The following is a 23,374-nucleotide window of genomic DNA, read 5'->3' as shown; positions in this document are numbered from 1 at the left end:
ATTTAAACTTTTCCTGAGCACCGTTTTACTCATAGAGCCTGCCATTCCTCTTACCAGAATTTCTCCAAAATATATTTCCAAAGCAACCTTTGGAACATGCTGCCTCCTGCCACAAAAACTGAATCCCCTTTTTGGTCTCTTGTGTTAGAATCAACATTAAGACCAGAGGGACCATGTTGTACCCACAGAGGGGGAAGAAAGTATCTCCCCAAGACACTGTGCTCAACTGCTTGAAAATTCAAAATTAACAAGATGAACATTCAAATTCCAGGAAAGAAATTGCCTGTAGTTTTTAAATACACTATTTTTTCCCCTACAATGGCTGAGGAAGTAGGAATGGAAATCAGGTTGGTCCCTCCACACTCAAGACTCCTGGAGCTGCTAGGATCAAAAGACTTACTATAACTTAGAGGAATGGGTAATACTACCTACAAGAGTACTAGACAGCTACAGAACCAGCATTTCTGTTATAGTAAAAGAGGCAGAGATCTCAGTTTTCTTCAAACATCAGTCTTTATACCTTATTTGGTAGATGTTCACGTCTGTCGTTGGCACCATTCCAAATAAATCCAATGGGATAGAATTGCTAATTCACTCTGCAAGTACCTTCAAACTCAGCTCTGGGTTGGTTAAAGTGTGCATTATTGTTTCTGGCCTGATAAAATGTGCAATCAAGCCACGTAGCATAAAGGGAAAAAAAAAAAAGTGTAAACACTTTTAGCTGTGTTTTCAAACACTGTAGTTACTGTACCATTGAAGTTCCCTTTCCGTCCCTGTTGGCAAACAAGCATTGCAGTTACGTCTAATACAGTTTCAAAGCAGAGTATTAGCAATTGTCCAGTGAGAAACGTTTGTACTTCAGCTCTATAATCTCCCTCCTGAAAAGGCAACTTCGAAAACAACCGAGTAACTACTGTAGCTCTTAAAGCAAGTTTAACAAAAAGTTCTAAACCACTTAAAATAAACAACCCAAACGTGATCAATGAAGAATTAAAAAAAAAATAAATCATTTCAGACAGGTTACCAGCTTACTGAATCTGCATGTCAAATCCTTGCAGAGACCAGTACTTCAGACTTTGATATCTGTGTATCATCAAGAGACTTAATGCAGCCTGTGGTTTCCACAGAGGGGTTAGTTGTTCTTCCTTATTGGTAAAGTTTGCACTCTCCAGCCTGCCTGGCAGCCTTTACTAAGAACAAACTGCCACCCAGACTTCTTTCTTCTAAAGAAAGAGACAAAAAGAAAGGCGACACTGTCTGGCTTTTATGACTCTCCTAACTGCACCCCCTGGAAATGCTGACTTTCCAAAACTTCAACCTGCCAGCCACAGGTCTCAGCAAAGTTTACTCCAGCACAGCCTAAATGGTAGAAAAAGTGTATTTGCAGAGGTCTGAGCAAACACAGTACCTATTCCTCATTTCATAAAGCTGCTTCATAGTGATTCTGTGGGACTTCTGTCTAGGTCTGTGTAATGCCCCAAGCTCTGGCTTCCAAGTCTTCCTCAAAATACAACCAACATCCAAACCCTTCCTGAATGCAAGCTCCCAACATAATGAAGGGGAAACTTAGGGAAGGAGAGGGGGGAAAGGGGAGGCGGGGGAGCAGAAAGAGGAAAAAAGTTAATTAAACAACTGTACAACCCACTGGTTGGGCAGTTTCTATTTATGCTCCTTCAGACCACAGAACTACAAATCTAAAGATGTACTTACTTTCCGAGTAGCAGCTAAGAAACAAAACTATGCAAGCAAGTTAGCATAATGAAAGTGTAGCCTAAAACAAAAGATTCATTAATCCTATTCTCTGCTAATAACAGTATTTCAAACGTTTCTCCAGGAATGTGGAACGGGACCTGCCCTGCAGCACTTGCCAGCTTGGTGAAGATCAAGCAGCTTCAGAGGCTAGTAAATACAGCCAGGAGACGTTCCAAGGGAAACCTGAACTGTCTGAGGTCCATCACTCACTTGCATGCACCTGCTGAAAAAACACCTGCCAGGATTTATTCATCCCTTGCATCACTTCCAACAGTTCAGGCAGATCTGCAGAAGTTCCTCACTCCTGTTCTGACAGTATTAAATAGTCAACTAATACCACATTTTAAACTGATTTTAACTATCAAGACAACATAAATTACTTTCTCTTTCAACCCCTTTCTGTGAGAGATGACCCCTTTTAACTCAGCAGTATGAATGTCAGGTTTGCTGACACTCACACACTCCGTATTGCAGTTGTTGGAGAAAAGCAAATATAGAGTCCCCCAAGAGAATGCTAAACCACAAGCTCACGTCAAAATGAGCCTTGACGCACCATTCCACCTGCCAGCAGCTCTCCAAGGAGGCTTTATTAATATTTTAATGTTTGTTCCCATCTCATTGCTCTGAGGTGGAGAATGCACAGTCTCCTGGTCAACATTACTAGAGTCTTACCCCACAACAGAACAGCTGGTCTGCAGACCCTGAATTTCCCAGCCGACTGAGGGAGTTGAGCTGAGGCCAGGTGAAGAAGACAGAACTACAAGTCTGTTCCGCTTGGGCACACTGAGTCTATTTTCACACCAATGTCAAGTTGCCAGTACAGCACTTCTGGAAAGACAGTCTGATCCCTGCATATACAGGTAGGCCACTGGGACTGTAAGACGATCCTTGCAAAGCTGCAGAACTCGCACAGTGGGCAGCTCAGGTGTCTGGTCACCATCAGAACAGTGGAAAAAAATAGCCAGTCTAATACCTGTTAACCTAAGCTACCCTCTTGTCACTCCAAAAGGTCCCAGAACCAGAGTTTTACGACACACTGGGACCCGAGCAACAGGGTCTCGTCTCTCTGTCCAAAGGGTGCAGAACAAAGGAAAACTTGCACTATACCTAAAGACCCCAGCGCAGCTATACGCTGAACACCTCAGGCTGCCCACAGCTTTCCTCAACGGCTTGGCCAGACCTGCCCTTTGCTAGTCACATACCAAAAGCATTTGCGATGCTGCAAAAACATTTGTGCCTGGAAACACAAAACCTTGCTTAACAGCATGCATGATGGAGGGAGAGGGCAGACAAGTTTGATGGCATCCCCTGACAGATGAGTTCTGTAACACTAACTCTATCCTGCCTAGAGCCTCATCAAAAGTCTTTTCACTGAAAGAGAGACCTTCCAGATCCTGCTTTATGAACCTGATCTCACAAGAACTGCACTGAAGAGGGCTGGCTGTAACACTAGAACTTACAGGCAAGATAAAGTGACCAAGAACAGGGCTGGGCCTTTTCCAATCAGAAAATTCACCCTTGTGTGAGATTCTGCTTCTTAAAAGAAATCTGTTGCCAACTCCCAGACAGAGGAGCACCTTCAGCAGGGCCCTCTAAGCCCCCTGTCAAACATCCCACGGGCAAGGAAACATGCGGAGCCTGGTTTCCTATTTCACCTCCTCCCTGCCCCATGCAGATTATCTGACACCCAGTAATACAGTCTGAGTTCATACTGGAATCATCTGTACATTAGGGGCATTAATTCAGATCTCTCTCCTCTAACCAGTGCCTGTTTTTCAGCAACCTTGAGGCACAAAGTACCTTTGAGACTCTACCCATCACCTAAGCCCTGCAGTCTTGAGAAAGCAAGCTAACAGGTATAAAGTAAGAAGCCCTTTCCTTGTCAGCTGGGGAGTCCTCCAGGAAAAAAAATGAAGTTTCACACCAGATCAGCAAGAGAACTCTTGTAGCTCTTCAGGCGATTTGTACGTCACTGGCACAAGACAGATTGCATAGGGTAGGATGGTTTGGTGGCAAAGCCAAGTAAAAAACACACAAGCTTGGAAGAGACAGAAGGATTCTGAAGGAAAACCAGTAAGGAACCTCTCCCAAGTAGGTAGATGCAATACTTCTCAGTAAAAGAGCTTTCTGCATCCACCATTTCTTGAGTAAAGCCATTCCCCCCATCAGCAGAGGTTCTACAGATCAGGCAGCCTCTGACAGCTGAATCCTGCAGACAGCTGCTATTTAAATTTGGTTTAAGTTTCTTAGGTGCTGCTCACTGGTACAGACTCCCAGCTGCTTCAACAGAGCTGAGACTTCATTCTAGGTGTTCTTGCCTGACATGTGTGGACCATGTCTTATGAGGGGGGAAAAAAAAAAAAAAAACAACAGTCTTATCAGGGCAAACTCAAAACCCAAGCCATGCCTTCTGCAAACCCTGTTCCGCCTAAATCACAGCTTCATGTCCAGCAAGGGATTACAAGGGGAAAGACACAAAGCCTAAGGTTCTAGGAAACAAAAAGATACTTTCTGGACACAGTCTGTGCTACTACAATTGTTACACGAGAAAAATTAATTGTAACATGCACCGGGACTGCAGGACACTGGCCTGCCAAAAGCAGTCCTGCACCTTCCTTTTCAGGGGCAGTGTCCTCAGTTATTTCTCCTTGCTGGACTGCAAATTCTTTAGTGAAGCCTCCAGTTTACTGGCACGTACATCTTCTTTTGCACTGTAGCAGGCAGGGAATAAGCACCAGCAAACCCAGCTACTAACAGCTACGGTCACACTAGCCCTGTGAAACCAGGACTACAGCCCAGCCTCCTTGGGCTGTACAGCCAGAGGAAAACAGAACTGTGCTCCGACAGAAGATTTCACCAGGGAGACTTTGCAAGCATGTATGTGGGAAACACATCGGTGGGATAAAGTAAGCCAAGAACAGAAAGCAGAAGCGACATCTCACAGCAACACAGCAAGCCAGTAGCAGAGTCTACAACCTAAATGATATCCCCCAACACAAGGGAGTTTGGCAAACTAAACTTTGCCAGGCCCTGGAACAAAGCCTTCCCCTTTGGTTAGGGACAGAGAGGGAGAAAAAGGGATACCTTGGTTTGTTGGTACATCAGAGTAAAACTATGAAAAAATATGACAGCCTGTTCACGTCACAGAACAGACTCCTCATTTTGGCCAGCTTTGTAATGAAAGGAAAGCAAGACACCACCACTCCTACAGAACAGGATCTTCCCACACTCAGGCTGAGTCTAGAAAGGGAAGTTCATCCCTTTCTACTCCTCTCCACACAAAAAAGCTCCCAAGGAAAAACGTCACTATCCAATGTCAACTTTACAATTCATCTCATGCGCCTATTAATCTGTACGCAATTTAAATGGTCAATCAGTGCCCGCATAGCCAATAACACTTTTCCACTCTGAATCTCTGCCTAACGTGCCGGAGGAAAGCAAAGTGCTTGATTCTCTGACAAGGACCCTCACTGCCAGCCAAATAACAAAAATCCATTTGCTCCCCTTGCTCCCCAAGATCAACCTCATCCCGCAGCTTTGCAGAGGAGTTAACCCTCACGCCAGGATTCCATCAAGTCACCAAGACACTGTCTCAATTTGTTTAAAGCAGAAATGTTTGTGCACGTGCAGGCTGACACATCCAGAAACAGGGCACTCTTTGAGAGAAATGGGAACTGTGGAAATCGGGGAGGTTTTTTAAAAATGTCAAATATAAGATAAAAAGTGATCACATAGCAGACACATAAACTTTAATCAAAATGGCGGATTACAGACATAGAGGAAAAAAACCAACAACTTCAAATCATTACTGGCAAAGTTTGAAAGAGCTTGCAAACATTAGGGTCTCTCCAAGACATCATGACACTGCAGGCATTACAATTTTCCTCTATTTTAAGAGGTTTAGAATTATGAAAGGCTCAGACCTCAACATCTTGGTCTGAAAATCCTTCAGCTAACTACAGGATTAACAAAGTGTGATTTCCAGACTGAATCTCCTAATTGTTAGTTGCAAAGGGTAATATATTAGTCAGCAATAGTTGCATGGGTTCCTTCTGTGAGGTGGGTTCCTCTGGACAGAGCCATCAACTAATTGATACATTTCACCAGAAAATGGGCCAATTATTGCCAAGTATTGTACTTGAGGCTACCGCTGGATAGAGCGAGAGGTCATAAGGGTGCAGAGCCCATTTGCAAACAGCATAGTCAACCATTCCGCCCCATGTTTCCTGTAGAATTGAGAAAGTGTCTTCCAAAAATAGCCAGCAGTTTTGCTGAAAGGCTCAAAACAAACAGTACTTCTGAAGGAATATCTTGCATACTTTACATAATAGCCATCTCAGAAGGGGAAAAAAGGATGTGTACAGTGTTTCAGTGTGAATTCTGCATTGAACAAAAAGACATCATTCTTTGCTTAACACAAGGCTTAAATTCACCATGAAGGAAACTGCTGAAGTCAAAGCCTCAGGGCTCAAGCTGGGAGGGAGATACCACTCTGAAGGGAAGAATTTTTATCCTAGATTCAAATCAAAAGAAGATACGTAAAAGGAACACTGTCAGCTTGTTTAAGCCTCAAAAAGGAAAGCTGAACCTCAGTCAGCATCCCCTCACAAAAACCTCATACATTTTTAAAGTGCCTGGTCTGTTACGTATGCAGATCTACCTCTGCACGCTTTTGCTTACGTTTTTGTTTATTTTTTTTAAATACCTGATCTTTATCTTGTGGTTTACTCTTCCTACTAAAGGTAGTATCACAGTTTAAACCTAAATACCACAAGACCAGTATATATATACAACAGTGTAATGCCATGAAGACTGGTGCCTCCCTTGTCACTTTCTATTGAGCTGTATCTTTCCTCACCAGCTGAAAGCTACCACAAGTTTGCTTCAGTGAAAGTCTGTCCCTTAGACACACAGGTGAAACAGCTAACACTCCACAACAGAGGACTTGCTGGAGGTAACGCTGTAGCAGTATGAAGGGGCAAGTCAGAAGATGAAGCAAGCAATGCCATTTTTTTCTTTTTTAGAGCCCAGAGAGCAAAGCTGTTTTGTTTGCGCTAGGATAACAATGGCCGAAGGAGCTAGAACTGTGTTATTAAGCAAGTGCTTTGGCGTTTGTTTTCCTTCGCTCCTTAGAGGGAAAGGAGCTGTGCTAAGAGACAAACCACTGATTTCAGATTGTGCAAATCACCTGCAAAACACGGCTAAACTCTTGATGATTATTGTTGTCATAGTTCCCATATCCCCAGTCACCACCAGGGAATAAGCAAGGAAGTGAACTGGATCTCCAGTTGAGAGGAATTTGTGGAAAACTCTCCCTATGAAAAGAACCTGCGTGCGTTCCGATAAGAAGCCAGGGAAGGGCCTGGCAGGCCACACTTGGCTCCAGGCTGCACCGATAAATACAATAACTCCATTAGCCGGCCAAGGAGCTCAGCCTTCACCACCTACCTTCATATTAACTAAAAATATGGTTGCCATCTGGTGGTTAAGGCAGAATGGATTTAGCATCTGTGACGAGTTCAGGGTGAACTAGATACCAGGAGACAGCTTCCCTGTCCTGTCCCCCCCTGGAACTGCAGGAAGGGGGAAAACCACGGACGCAGCCACGCTCCCTCTGGCACGGGGAGCGAGGCCAGGACCTCGGTGCTGCAGCCAGCTCCATACTACGTCGGCTATTCACTTGTGGGTTGTTGGTTTTTTCCTCAAGCAGTCAGGCAAGTTCAAATCATGCTCCTAGTCCAGTAAATGAGCTTAAATTAGTGGAAGCAGCATGTGCAACGCTGGGCCCAACAGGTTGGGGCTGCCATTCTGACCCAGCAGCATTCTGCAACAGCGTCGGTGATTGGTACAAGGCTCAGGCCAGCGCTGCATCCAATCCCAAACCTCCCAGATTAAATCTATCTGCTAAAGATAACTTCCACGGCATGAGAACAGCAGTGGGCAGATCTGTTCACCCTCCCTCCCTCGAAGATGCACCAGTCCTTATTCAGTCAATGTCATCTCACAGCAAATCACTGAAAACCAAGATGAGCGTGTCTGGGATAAAAGCAGCTGATCGATGTCCCTTCGTAAAATGTCTGATAATCCCTACGCAGAGCAGGCATCTGGCATCAGATGGAGCATGCCAGAGAGATGAACACAGAAAGTATCCATTGCATATTCCTGGCACCTTTTGCTGGCACAGGGGTGGGCGGAGAGCCGCGAACGGGCTCCCGGGATTCAGAAACCACCCCTCCCTCAGCAGACAGCGGCACGATCTTTAAAGACCGTATGGCTTTTGCTTCGCCATCGTTCCAAAACCTGGAGCTCAAGGTCAGTAAAACAAGCAGCAACTGCCATGCTGTGCTGTTAGAAGATAAGGAAGCAACATCTCCTTTTCCTCACCCTCTTCCAGGTTACGCATTTAGCGCTACCGCAAAACACAGCGCTGCTCGCGGAACTGCCGCATAAAGCGCAACCTTAACCACCCCAGCACGAAGGTTCTCCTCCTGCCGAAACAACGCAGCATCTACCCGTTTAAAACAAACGTGCGGCGCCCTGTCCTCCCTCCCCTCTCCCAGCCGAACGCGATGCCATGTTCCTGCTGATCCCGAGCGTGCAAGCGGATGGCAAACCCCCACAGCTGGGGCATCCTCGGGATGCCGAGGGGCTCCCGAATCCTCCGGCGGAGACAGCAGCTGCCAGCCCCTGAAGAGAGGAGGGTATGGGGGGGTGGTGTGCAGGGACGCCGCTGCTAGGCGCATCCCTGCTTCGGAGAGGGGTACCAGCCCCGGGACCCGCATCCCTGCTTCGGGGAGGGGTACCAGCCCCGGGACCCGCATCCCGGGGAGGCGGTGGCCGTGCCCCCCCTCCATTTCTCCCCTACCTTCTCCTGCGCCCGGGTCAGCTTCTTCTGGACGTTACTAGCGATCTTCCCGGCGGTGACCCCCTTGCTGCCCAGCTCGGCCATCTTGCCTCCTCTTTTTAACGGGCGGCTGCGAACGCCGAGCCGGCAGGAAGGGGGGGAAAACCCGGCGGGCAGGCGATAGCCCCGGCCGCCACCGCCTCCCGCCCGCCGCCTTTTAAAGGGACAGTGCGCCCCGCGCCGCCTTAAAGGGGCCGCGCAACGCGGCGCCCCGGGAGGGGGCAGCAGCAGCACGGCGGGGCATCGCGTCTGCTGGGGAAAGAGGGGTTTTGCCAGGGGGGGGTAGGGGGTGTTTGCCAGGTTTTCCCCACCCTGCCTGCCTCCTCTGGGCCAGGCTGCGGCGGGTCCCCCGCCGCAGCCTGGCCCAGAGGAGGCAGGCAGGGTGGGGAAAGCCGGGAAGCGTCGCAAGGAGGGAGGTGGGATGCAGGGAGAGATGCCGAGGGGCCTCCCACACCGAAGCAGTGAGCCACTAACACTTCAAACCAGCTAAGCTGGGAGGAAAGTCACCTGGAGATGCTGGCTAACGGCTCTATCAGTCTTTAGTAGTAGTCACAATTACACACAGTAACGAGTGATTGATCTCGGGTGATGGTATGGATTTGCGGTTGTCTTTCACGCCGCAGCAAAATAGCATTCTTCCCGCTTTTAAGAGATTTGTACCCCTACTTGTCATCTCTGACTGTCCCTACTCCTAAATGTATACACCTAAGGTACTTTTCAAATTATTCCTGGATCTTTACAAACACAAAGCAAGAAATTTACATTGTGGAGGGGAGGGTATCTGTAAGTGAAGCAAAACCCTAATTCTTCAACAGCAAGCTGAAATTACAGAAGATTCCACGCTTTAACCTACCAGCCTGTTATGGGACCCAGGGAGATGCCATCACCTCAGCACTGTCTCTTTGAAAACTGGAATCATCAATTGACCAGCTTGTCTCACAGGAACATTAGGATGGCTAATTAGTTAATACTTGTACAAAACTTTAAATGTGTTGCGGTAACAGCTTTTTAGATGATTTTGGATTTGCATAAGAATTTGGATTTGGCATGGCTGCACACAGCTGTTCCAGTTAGGGAGCGATGGTGACAGTGGAGTGAGGCACTTTGTGCGGCTCCACTGCAGAAAACATTGCAGTGATGGGGCATTTACCAGAAGAAAACTAACCATGACTGCACAGAGCACTTTATATGCTTAACTTCCCCCGAATTCCTGCTACCTTAGCCTGTATGGCATTATTCTTCAGCTGTGACTCAACTGCTTTTTCAGCGTTGCTCCTGGCCGAAATATGCACCCTGCCCCATCCCACTTCAGTGACCCTGGCCTTCCTGACTGCGTACACTGCAGCTATGCCACCGCTTCCATCCCACCAGGGCTTTGGTTGCATTTTGCTAGACCTACTGTGCAAATATCTTTCATGAAACTCTATTCCTTTACAAGATTGGACAGAATTCTGCTTCCTGGAATACAGGAAGCCACCTCAGTGCAGTTATTCATATCCTAATACTTGGCCCCAAAGTTTCCGTCAGTTCCACACAGTGGGGCTCGGTCTGGTGGTGGGGAAGCTTCCTTCCTAGCCTGCTTCTGCACACTCACTTCTTCTTTGTGGAAGCTTACATCTGCTCTGTGCACACTGTACCCAGTAAGGTATCGACCAAACTGACACTCTGCAGACAATTCAGGTATTTCAGAAACTTGCGTTTGCCTTTAAGATGGAGATTTGCATCTCTTACACCTATTTTAATTGAAAGAGGGTACCTACCTGCGTCCCAAGATGATTTCACACAGTCTTTATTTTGCCAGATTAAGAATGTTATCTCCAGAGTTTTGCACACATAGAGAGTAGTGTAGCACTCATTATTGCGATCTAAAGCAACAGAAAAACATTCAAGGTGATTTCTTCAGAGAGCTAGGCCAGGTTTTTCATCTTATATTTCATTTATTGTTTCCCATTTCTGCTTCACTACTATTTCTGTTCATTCAGAACTTGGAATAAAAACAATTGTCTTGCCAGAGCCCTGAGAAACTGTGGGCAGCGAACCTGTCAACACCTCTTTGTGGGGCTTTGTGAGATAGTGCCTCTGCATTTCTTGCTGTTATGGCAATGGCTTTATTTTTTTTTTTTAATGACAAAAGCCCTCATTCAGAAACCGGTTTAAATCCGTGCTATATTTCAATTATGTTAGTAGACACACTATTCCTATTTAATAAAATACTTAGGCATAGGCTTCAGTCGTATATGAGAAAATTGCAGTGATATAAGACATATTCAGACTCAAGCATATGTGTACCTGTGGTGCCACACTGTATCGCAAACTGCAATTGTATTCAATTCCTTTCTGGCTTCGCATTTAGTACTCATATTTCTGTGTGTCTTTCTGTATGTATGCAGCTGTGTATTTGTCCCAAATGCATCTCGTTTTGCCTGTAATTTCAGCCTTACTAGGTATTTTCATATTACTTTTCTGTTCCAGTATCATCCATAATTTTGCAGCATCTCACGGCTCAGTACCATCTGGAAACATAATTAATATCCCATTTTCTTTGTCTCTTACTCCCCATCCCTTCCTCCTTAGCTGAGCTTTTCAGCATGAAAGATGCACATGTGGTTAAACATTTGTAACATCACATTTAAAAGAGCAGATGTTTCAGGGTCAGAACACATTCCTCTCCATCCTACCTCATATATTTGCTTCTCCTGCTTAGGTCTTTCCTTCAGTGAAACTGGTTTTGCAAGGATTTTTGTCTGATTACATTCTTTCAAGTGAAAAGCGGATGACTGCGGCACATGAGCTGAAAAAAGAATCCATGGCAAACATTGGACAATTGTGAAACAAACGTGGCCAGACACACACATTCACCACAATGAAAAATGATGACAAAGTGTGTAAGTTTTAAAAGCTGGGATTAACAGCAAGCACCCACCTCCCAGCATGAGTAATTTCCCAGTTATTTCTATGCTTGATTGGATCAGCACCAAAGCTGCAAAGGTTTTGCGGGGCTCCAGGTGTGTCACAAAAGGTATTCACCTAGCACGACCCGGTAAACACCATATACTATGAGTGGCTATGCATTTGACTGAACATATAAGTCATTTTAGGCAGGTGATATATGCAGCATTCTGTTGCCTTGTGGACAGGAGAGGTTTCAGGCTCACATCTATCTAACCATGTTCTGTTCTCAAGCTTACAGTAAATGCAGCGTTGTTACATCTCTCTTTTTTATGATTTTTCATTATTATTCCTGGTTTGCTAAGTTTGTCTATCTGGGGGCAGGGTGTTTTCTTCATGATTCCTAATTTAAATTGGTATAAAATTTTATTTTTTAAAGAGTGATTTCAGCAATGTGTTCATTAACATATCTTTATTTTTTCTGACTTGAACCTCTTTTAATTGTAGCTTACGTGTTCAGAGCTACAAGCTGTGAAATCAAAATGTATCTGCTTCCCTGCTACTGGTGGCAAAATCTTTCATGTATAAACTAATTCATTTAAATACAATAATTTTAAGATTACAATAGCAGTGGTCTCTACCATTCCTGGAACTGCAAGTATATACTCTCTCTTCCAGCTGCAGAGGAAATGAAAACCCAGTAAAACTGATTTTTGTTTCTTTTCAGCAAGGAGTTCTGATTTTGGGTTTATAATTATTGTTTTAAAATATTTAGTAGAGCTCGGTTAATTAAAAATGTTCATGGTAAATATAAATACATCATTATTGAATTCTTAAAATGTTTATATTCATACTAAATAATATTATTTGCAATAAATTATCCCCAAAACTCTAAAGCCCTTCTCCCTGAGTATTAATGTAACACAAAATGGCTCTATTTCAATCATGATTTCTTGTTTGTATTCAGAGTTGAAGTTCACATTTTAAAGAGCCCAAAGCCTCTGGTTGTTTGGATCCGTAGGCTTGTTCCCGCGCTAACACTGGCTGTAACGTTGAGAGTCAGTTGGCCTCACTCATTGCCAGCACCTCTCCCTTGCTTTAGTGATGTCAGTTGAAGGATTAATTTAAGAGAGTAAATCCACCACCTTGAAAACAACAAAATACACAAAATATGTTATGTTGCAAAATCTAATCGAGTACTGACTCCAACCTTGCTTGCCTTAAACAGCCTGCTCACTTTTTTTCTTTCCATTGGACCACGCATTCTTCAGGGACAACATTCAGGAAGAGCTTGCAAAGGTGACTTCTAACTTTCTTTTTAACCTGTTGACATTATCAGGGGTAATTCAGACATCAATTTCAGCATTATCTAGTTTGCCTTCACATTCCTTCTGACTGACTGTATTCTTACGCAAACTCTCCCTTTGTTCTCCCACAGAAAGGTACTGAGAAGGATTAGGAAGTTTCTACCATAGAAATAGTAGATAAACCCTTGCTGATTAAGTGTTCTGTCCTTAAAACAAAAGCATTATGAAACAACTTAGATTTAAAAATAGCATCCAGAAGGTGGTGTCTCCCACATCCCCCAAACTCATGACTTCTGCTGAAACTCTTCACTACGAGTGGAAAGATTTTTTATGAGAAATAGAAGACGATACCTAAGTGACTCTTCTCATGTCCCAAACATAAAAGAAGACCTAATACCATTGTGCAGGGAAGGCTCCAAAGCTGAGAGCTTTGCCAGTCAGTTCAGAAAGAATCACCTGCACAGAAAGGGGGAGAGATGGGAAATCAAATTATATTAAATGTTGTCTCATATCTCACTGAAGACTGTCCCTTGATTGCAAGCTTGCTTGGATTCTTGAGAATTATGTGGTGTTCAGGATATAGTTTACTGGGACCTCAAAACTTTGGCAGATTTTTCACAGTTTCAAAATTCAGATCAAATTTCTTTTCCATCCACAAGCCATTTGGGATGCTTGATTCAGCTGCATGTAGCTATTTTCTGTTTTCTGCCTGCATGGATTCGGCCGCCACAAAGTCATCTTAGGCCCTGAATTTGCAACAGATTAACTACTTTTCACTAATAAATGAAGTGAGTAAAGAATGGGAATGGTCCATAGGTTTTGCACAAATACACCTCCAAGAAGCTTACCAAAATTTCTGTGTGCCCCACCATGCAGGAAGAGAAGGGATTAGCCACATGTAAACCAAACTTTTTTAGTTTTTCATTAACATCAATCACCGAGGGAGCAGCTGAGTGAATCATGTGTTTGCTTTGGAAATTATTCTGAGAATCCAGGAAGCCTTCTACTATTTATTACAATATTTTAAAACTTGACATTAATTATATACTGTAATAGATGGGCATGTTTATCCCTTTCTATAGCTATGGCAGAGCACATGGCCCATCTACTGGGATCCCACAAAGGAAATTATCACCAGGATACCATATCAACTGCACAAAAACATCAGTGAAATGCAGAAAATCTTTTCTATAAAACATGCCTCCACAAGATTTCACAACGGTGATTATCATACCAGGTAATTTTATGTAGTGGTAACAGTTGCCCCAGTGGCAATGTCTTCCTCCTTGCTTCTCTTTCCCAATAGTCTCATTTCATTTCCTACAAATCATTTACAAGAGCTATCTCACCTTCGTTTACTGTGAGCTCACTATCACTTGAGATTTGTTCAGTTTTCAAAATTATTCAGCTCTGCTTTTGGTGTTTGGGATTTGATTTTTCAGAAAATGAGGTTGGTAACTTTCTGGTTTCAGCAAGTGCTGTTTTCTGCACATATTCAATAATCAATTCAATCATTACTGTACAAGCTATTCTAATTAATAATTAGTGACATTTATAATAGTGTTTTCCCAGTCCTGGACCGGGACTGAACTGCAAAAAATACAACACAGATAAATACAAAAAAAGTTATTCTTACCTTTAATGACTCAGCCATTTCCACCAGCTGGCTTTATCAACTCTGTTAAAGACTGTCATAAAGATTCAGTGAAAAACAGTGAAGACCTCAAAAGAATTAAAAGTCCGCAGTAAGCAATTTCAAAGTTAACTGTACATCATTACAAAAAACACTCTCAGAGTCACTACTGTTTATTAAAGGTTAATCAATACAAATGCTTACATTTCTAGTAAAAAAATCCAATACAGAAAAACAATGCTTCTGGGTATTATAGGGACTTCAAGAAATTTTTTAAACTGTGCATGTGCTTTATTCTTGATACCATTATTTGGTGCACACCAAAGAGTTAATTTCCAGTGGAAAGAAAAAAACAGGGTCAAAAGAGTTCAAGTAGGTGTTCACTGTAGGTAAGCCTTCATGCATTGGAATCATTTATGTTATCTAGATGCCAGCTGCATCACTCAAATATTCCACCTTAAAAATAATGTGGGTCCATGCATTGTGATAGTACACGCTTAGAAAACCAAGAATGATGCATAAGCCATTCTGAAAGAAAACAGTAGATGATTCCATCAAAATGGTTTTTAATGTGAATAGGTCTTTGCCATTGCAATCTGGATTCTTACCTAAATTCTAAATACTGTACTCAATTGCTGCAGACACTTGCCTGTTTCCAACTTTGGTAAATTACCAGTTTTCTTTTATTCATAGACAAGTATTTGATCCATGATTGACAATGGAAAAACTATAGAGACTTAGAATGGAGGGTCATCTAGTTAGAAATGATATATTTCTCTTCACAGAGTATGTGACACTTTTAAGTGTTATTCAATGCTCTGACATCTTGAGATGTCCCTGCCAAATTCAGTAGAAAACGTTTACAGAGTCTTAAAGTAAACGCCCTCAATAGTTTAATGAGTAAGAGCACTGTGTATACAGATATCAGGGTTATCGGGATGCTAGAAGGAATAAACATAAATGCCAAGGTAAATTTCTGTTTTGTTTCCAAACTCTATTTTGAAATAAGGCAACTCTATCAGATAAACAAGCCAAACATCTTAAATTGCAAAACTTTTTTGTAACATGTCACTGTACAAGTGACGGAAATGCATGCTATTTCTACTACTTTACTCTGAAGGCCAAAGAACAAGCCTGGAAATGTTGCAGCATCTCAAGCTCTTTACTAGGAATTTTGCAATACAGGATGTTCCCTCAAAACCCCACCTCTTAGAACCACACAAATAGGTTTCCAGACAGGAAGAAAACATCAACATCTGAATCCTGACAGCTCAAAAGCAAAGAAGGGCAGGGAGAATCAAGCTATCACTTCAACATTTTTGTTTAAGACACTTCTGGTAATTTCTTTCCCTGGCATACTTCGATGATAGTGACATTGAGTCATAAGCTAAGGGAAGACACGAGACGTGACACTTGTCTCTTGGATACGAAGGTAAAGATAAATTTAGTTTCTATATTATAAAATGTGCTGCTTGGAAAACAACCAGAAAGCCTTTTACTCTTCCCCCCACTGCCCCTAATGTGTTGAATATGACCGGTAAGGTCCTTCCCTTGCACATCTTAGACACTGGTCCCTTTACTGTGTGAAATCCTCAAATGCTTTGTTGTCCCCATTCATATCCCTTTGTGGAGACTTCTTATAGCTATTGCAGGTACAGCCCCGACAGTTTAAGAATGAGGATCTCTTTCCTGCCTGAGAGTTACAAGGGAATATGGTCACAATCAGCATCACCTGGTTTGATATTTGGCAAAAACTTCATAAAGAAAGGGTACAGCGATGAGAAAGCCAAGAAAGAGCAGCACAAAATGAGGAAGCAGTCTTATATCTCCACATCTAGGTAGACGTTTCACAGAACTGAAGTTATCTGGTCCAAAACAAGTGCATGCTGTCAGACTAACCTTATTTAACCGGCTAGCTGATAAACCAGATCAAACCTCTTATGCACAAACCTGAGCCGAATGTGTGAACTAAACCTGAATGTGTCTATGCTAGAAGCTTGAGCCTCAAACACTTTAGCCAAAGGGAGAGAGTTGGACTAGTTATAAGTTTGCTGAGCTTCCCAAAGACCAGTCCCTGTAAAGGAAGAAAGTTTCATGGATTGCAATGCTCAGATATATGTTTCAATCTAAATAATAAACTGAAAATAACAGGAAATACCTAGAGAGAGGAACTCCACATTTTGTGAAAGATATTTCCATTCCCTGTCACTATCTGATACTTCTGAGGAAACAAAAGAACCTGCGTGAGAATATGGCAAATAAATTCTTGCTTGAAACAGGACCTGAAACTGTGAAAACAAGCTATAATTTCCAGCTACTGCTAATATTTCCCTCCCCTTTCTCAAAAGGATATTTTGCCACCCAATAATTAGTAATTCCATCTTATATGCAAAGGGAGGAATGAAAAAGAAACTGATTATTGTAAATATTTTATTTCAAATAAGCATCCAAAAAAGTCTGTCATTAAAAAAAAAAAAAAAGCAAAGTCATAAACACCTAATTTATCCTACTCTGTCTGTATGGCTTCTGCATTTACACGTTTTTTTTCCTCCTGATATCATTTACACCAGTCTGTGATTTTAGAATTTTTTAATATCTTATTACAAAAAGAAAAAAAAAAGACTTAATATCTCAGTTCTGATCTGATCTTTTCAAATCCAAAGGTTACAGTAGTTCTATATTCTAGCTCTGGAGATTTGGAAGAGACTGTTCTTCGTCTACTACTTCACTGAGGTTATTAGCTTGCTTATAGCTCTAATACTGTTGTCACACTACTGTGAGCAATAGTAGACTTCATACACACAAAAAGATATGAGAAAATAAGCCACTGCACAGTGTGGCTACTCATATTTAGCTTCCAGAAACTAGTGGCAAACAGAAACCCAAACCACAGCTATTATAAGAGAACAGTATTTTTGGTCTGTATTACACTAGTGAGCTCCACGAAAGCAAGACAAAGCAAACTGGCTGCCTGGATAAGAATAATCTTGGAACAGCTTTATCCTCTGAATACATGTATGATTCTGAGATTCTAGATTTAAAAAAAAAAATTTAACAAAAATCTAAAATTCCTTTCTAGCATATCAGCATGCTCCAGGTTTACCAAGACTTCCATGGTAAACATTTAGCAAAGCAAGCAATCCTACTTTCCCTAGACAGAGCAACAAATATGTACAAGTCAGTTGCAAATCCTACCAGTACTACAACTACTTATAGCCTCACAGAGGTATGATAATCCTAGAAATCACACATTTCTTTCCTACTGAAATTACATACTTCTATTCTATATAGGAAGCTTTTTTTAAGGGGGGGGGGAGGGGGGGGAGAGAATAAGAAAGTTTGACCTTGCCATTAATTGTTTCATGGAGATATTTAATTATTCTATCCCCAAAACTCAGAGCAAACAAGTCTTCATCAGAAAAGAGATATATATATAAACACACGCAATTTTTATTTTTATAACATATGGGATGGAACTGTGCCCTAGATGTGTTTTGATAAAGCTAATCAGATCAGCTATGCTCTTTTTTTTTTTTTTTTTTAATGTTATAAGCTCCTGCTCATTGATATGGATGGGTAGAGACAGTTCTTTGGACAAAACAAGTACTGGACCACCATCATCTTGCAATTAGAGGTTCCTATCCACCCCATAGGGACATCCAGCTGATCACAAAGCATATACTAAATTATTGCTGTCTGTGATATCTGTTTCTTTTGGCCTCCTGGTTACAAAAAGACTAGTCACTAAAAACGCCAATCAGAATCACAAAAAACAACCAAGGAAAGTCTCTTCCAGGCAGCAGTTCTTACCCTTTTTTGATCTGCCATCCTTTTAAAAAATACTCCATAAAAACATTAAACCATGACACAATAGGATTCCTTGTTCTAGTCCTTCTTTACAAATCCCTGAGAAAGAAATAATTAATTCTTACTGTTCCCTGGTCCTAAGGCTGAACTTCGCTCTTACAGTCAAATTGTCCAACATCAGACTTCCAAACTTTAGATGCCAAGTACATGTTGATAACTAATAAAGAACTGGAGGGTGCTTCTATTTGTTATATTATCTTAAAGGCTTCTAAAAATAATGAACTCTTTTCTCCTAACTTTTTTCTAACATGATGCTGTTGAAATACTAGTCATAAAAGTGATGCAAAAGCCTGGGAAAGATTTTTCTCCACTGAGAAGTAGCCAATACAGTCAAAAAGCCTTAGGATCCTGCCCTAACCCGTCATCATCTGGGACACATAAAATTATTCCCCATCCACCATACAATTTTCTGTAATTTAATTCATTTAAACTTTACCTGAAATGAACAACTGGTATTTTATCGCTTTCTGTGGCAGAAACTCATTAATAAACCACTATTTTCTGGGACAGTAGAATGAGGACAGTGTGCTATCTGTAATTTTTTTCTAACAACATAATTGCATACATTTAATTTGCTCTCTCCTCCATAGTATTAGGTGGTGAGATGTCAACATCAAAAATTAATTATAAATGTACATAATAGAAAATTACACATCAACATAATTGCAGTAATTACAAGTACTACTCTTGCATTCCAATGTGGCCCGGTGTCATGGCAGATTAAAACATTAATCTCTACTACACGTTAGTCAATAATGCCTTATCAAGCAAGATGACCCAACATCAGAAGATGCAGAAAGGGGAATTCAACATACTGAAATTGTTCACTGTGGGCCTAAAATCTACAGTCTTGCAAACGTACAAACGTTAGAGGCAGTTGCTTTGGTAAAGTAGCATGGCTGAGTTACATCTTTCCTGAGTCAACTTAATCTCACATGGACAGTGATGGATAAATATAGCTACTCCCTGCAGTCTCAGCTGGTGAGAATGTGATTGATCAACTACACCATGATAAGAATTAGAAAGCTTTGCCAGCTGAGATTAATGTCTCACAAATCTGTAAAGTTGGGATTTTTTTGTAGCCACCTTTAAAATACCTTGAAAATGAAATGCAAGATAGAAGTGAGACAAATGGCTGCCCACACTTTCTGGTGCTGATATCTATTTGTATCACAAAAGTAAGCTGACTAGCAACTAGTAAATGATTATTTCTTGGATTAACTTGGTGCCTTTATTCTGTGTGAGAAGAATTATATGTTATTTCATACAACTTCATGTGAAAATAACTGGTATTTGATAGGGTTATCAAAATTACTATGCATTTATTATCTATGAATTTGTGACAATAACATAAAAAAATATCTATACATGGGACGGTGAAATACTGATTGCCTTTTCAGTGGAATCTTTGGTGAAGATTATTAACTAAGCCTTTCCAGATACGTGTAAATAATTCCCCACATACGTTTTTGATTCTCTGATCATCTAGAAATAATGCTTCCTTCTGCCATCTGGGATGAGGCTCTTCTGCAGTATTTGGGAATCTTCAAGCAAATTCAAGTGGTTACTCCCATCTGCATAAAGGAGACAAAGATCTTCACGTGCTGAGCTACTGGGAGTAAGAAACTTGTCTAAATGTTTTTTAATCTTCTCTTCATCTACACCTGCAATTGTAAACCAAGGTAAGCACTAATTCAGTTAGAAAAACAACACCACAATAGCTGGTAACCACAAAAGGAACCTAGCTGCTGCTGAAAATATGGCTAAAATCTTATGATATTACCTAAGAACTTTTTTGAGGAGAGTTCTTAAGCATCCCTTCTTATCAGCTTCCCTTAGACCTAGGTCAAAGATTTCTCTTCCATCATAAATCAGCATCTTTAATGTACATTATAGATGTTTTACTTACTGCATGCCCTAGATTTTCCATGTTACAATTTCTTTCATCCTAAATAAACTGATTTTTTGTTTAAGACTAGATTGACATAATTGTAGATGTGCTGACACATCCACAGTTCCATCAACAACAACCACAATCCATCAACAGATCCTTTAGCATGTTAGTCATGTTCTCTGTCTACAGTTCTTTGACATTTCCAATGAACACTTTAAAAAAAAAATGGCCTTCATATGTTGGCATGCTTTCTAGTTTTAAAAACATCAACACTTACTACTGGGAAAGATACCACATGACGCTATTTTTCAGACCACTTGTAACAGTTACTGACTTCTGTATGGGAATTTTTTCTTATGTAGATCTTATATGAAATAACTTTCATATGGGCATTGTTTCATCTTATATTATTATAACTTTTCCAGTTTGTGTCCCAGCATGCACGTTAAACTGCACAAATCTTCCATAAATGCTAATATTCTGACAATATTCACATAAATACTCACAACAATACAACTTTGCTTAAACATGCTTTATTGCAGGTTACTTATATTATTTTCTATCAGTCAAGAGCAAAGAACCCCCACAAACTTTCTGCAGTTTAGCTGACAAATGGCAACCCAAATGCAAATCCTTATTTACATTTGGCAGACAAAGAAATTTAGCCTACTTTAAGTGTATCCCAAAGAGCTACTATTGCTTACTGGTTTCCTGAAGTTGCCTGAGCAACTTGCTTTCTGAAAAGATAATGGTTAACTTGAGCAAAGATGGACAATTCCATACCTCGTGTCCTGCATAGAAGAAAGAAACAACTTTTTGGCTGTAAGAAAAATGTTTCCTTCATACTTAGACATTTTTACATTTTTTTTCTCTCTCAAAAATAGAGAAGCAGTGCAATCTGAACAATATCTGCTCACACCTTTCAGCTTCTGGTTTAGACACCAATTCTACATTTGCCTGATCTGAAACAATAAAATAGTAAAAGTAGCAAAAGTAGCTCTTATCCTGAAACTCAACTGCAATGGCAAATAGTCTCTTGCAGTTTTTTATCCCTTAGACACTTCCTTTGGAAATACCTGAGTTTGATCTTCCTTTTGTCTGAGTAAAGTGGGCTGCTTCAGTGAGTTTACACTTCAATTTAACTGTTTTCCAACTAGATAAACACTTGGCAGCAAACAGATTGTTTCAAACATTGCCAAGACCGGTACAATACCTTTTAAATGGAGTCGGAAGATCTGCTGTTTGCTGCAATGCAGGACTGAAATTTACAATAGTGCCTGAAACAGGCAAAACATCCCCCTCAATTATTTCCTGTCTTCTTTATTCTTATCTCACCTAGAATGTAATCTCTTCAGAATAGGAACTGTATTTATTTTGAATTTTGCATGATAACAGGTAGTGTCAAAGCTTAACGATTGACAAACTCTGTTAAAGCCAAAGCTCAGCAGAAGGCACACAGGACTGCAAAGGCTGGATTTTCTCTAAGGAGGCCTACGTGAAACTTTGGTCATACTGTAATACTTGTTACAAGCAAATTCCTATTTTAAGCAAGCAGATGCAAAAGAAGAACGCAAATTGAGCACATTTACATGTACAAGGGCTAAGAGTCCTGTCCTTGTCAAACAAGTATAGCAAAACTCCTCTATATTTAAGATGCTAGAGTAAGTACATTCTTTTAGCTATAATTTTTTGTTTCATAGATCCATCATAATGGCCTTCTCCTAAGGAATACTATAAAGGCAGCACCACCTAGTGGTACCACATCCTCGGTGTAGTATCTCCAGTGGGTTCCGCGATCAAAGAACTCGGAAACCACAGGGGAAATTCTCAGATGTAATTATTCAAAAATACCCATATGACATTTACTTTTTTTATTATTATTATTCAGCATGAACATGAATAAATAACATTTTCAAGCTCTGGGTATACACTTACTCATTTTCTGTGTTAATACCTTTTGAAAGGAAAAAAGGTATGCAAATGTGTGTATTAATCACAGAGTATAAAATATTTTTCTTTTTTTTTGTACATAGATATATATAAAAATATATTTTTTAAATAATCAGATATTAAAATAGTTACTACTCACACCTTCCCATTAACTTTATTATTACTACTGCCAGTGTAAAATTTAGATGAAAAACTATATATGAATAATAAATATCCAGCAACTTAGAACCTCGTCCCTAACATTTTCCAGCACACATTCCAGTGAACTGTAGTTTATCTTGCTTCAATACATACAGTGCATGACACAGATAAGCACCTTGCAAAAATCAGAAGGATCCAATGTGTAAGACCAGTTGGACTTGTCTTACATAGTGATTGTATTGGCATACATATTTACATCTGTCCTAAGTAGCTGTGCAGCACTGCGGCTATAACTGGGCAGCGTTTTGAATCATCTTAGCATCTGCTTTTCACATGACCCTGTAAATCCTCTATTGATGCTTCAGGAGGTGAAAAAGCCTCCAACACATCTGCCTCCACGCAGCCTGCCAGTGCAAGCTACCGTTGTTCTGGAACACCGAGAATTAGTGATTTGTTATATCCCTTCAGTCCTTCTCTGGGCATGCACAGGGTAATGCACAGGGCATTACCAAAGACATAAATGTTTTGTAATTATGCAACAGCACTTTTTAAAGTTATGAACATTGCGTGACAACATAACATAGGAAGGAAAAACCTCAATGATCAAAAGCAGTAGTGGCCTTTTTTTTTTTTTTTTTTTTAAATTTGGTATGTGGTGCAAACAGCACACATATCAGGTGCCCAAACTGCTCTTGCCTTATCCCATTTCTCTCATCCTCACCCATCCTACGTGCAGTCCACAGCTCACCTCCCCAGTTCCTTATCTCTCATGTGTGCTTCCATGGATTATTGCACATAGCCCAAAGCCCCCACTGTGTGGCTCTGCTATTCCCCTTCCCCAGTCCTGCGCATGACAGCAGAACTCTTCTGTTTCTAGCTCCGAACACCCCCCCAGTGCCTACTTCTTTCATGTTCACAGCTGCCAGGCATGTTACTCTCTATCTTCACAGCACATCAATGTTGAGGTATTTAAAGAGCTCATAAGTTTCATTCAGCAAAATTGTATGCCAGTTCTGGAGTTGACTACTTCACCATTG

General features: G+C 41.2%; 1 protein-coding gene across 6 annotated transcripts in view; it reads right to left on the bottom strand.

The window, feature by feature from the left end:
• BIN1 (bridging integrator 1) overlaps nt 1-23,371 on the bottom strand; it is a 116,503-nt gene extending 93,132 nt beyond the window's left edge. For 3 of the 6 annotated variants that reach the window (XM_080398726.1, XM_080398723.1, XM_080398724.1), the window contains exon 1: nt 8,618-19,926. In XM_080398726.1, coding sequence (XP_080254852.1) covers nt 8,618-8,701 — 84 coding nt within the window. In that variant the 5' untranslated portion in view covers nt 8,702-19,926. Of the gene's footprint in view, nt 1-8,617; nt 19,927-23,239 lie in introns of those variants that run through there. The other 3 variants (XM_080398722.1, XM_080398725.1, XM_080398727.1) reach the window with 3 other exon arrangements.
• Nucleotides 23,372-23,374: the final 3 nt, after the last annotated feature.

Source organism: Falco punctatus (assembly GCF_963210335.1).
Source record: "Falco punctatus genome assembly, chromosome: 8".
Taxonomy (NCBI): Eukaryota; Metazoa; Chordata; class Aves; order Falconiformes; family Falconidae; genus Falco; species Falco punctatus.
The sequence above is the reverse complement of the archived record's forward strand: the minus strand, read 5'-3'. Positions and strand labels throughout refer to the sequence as shown.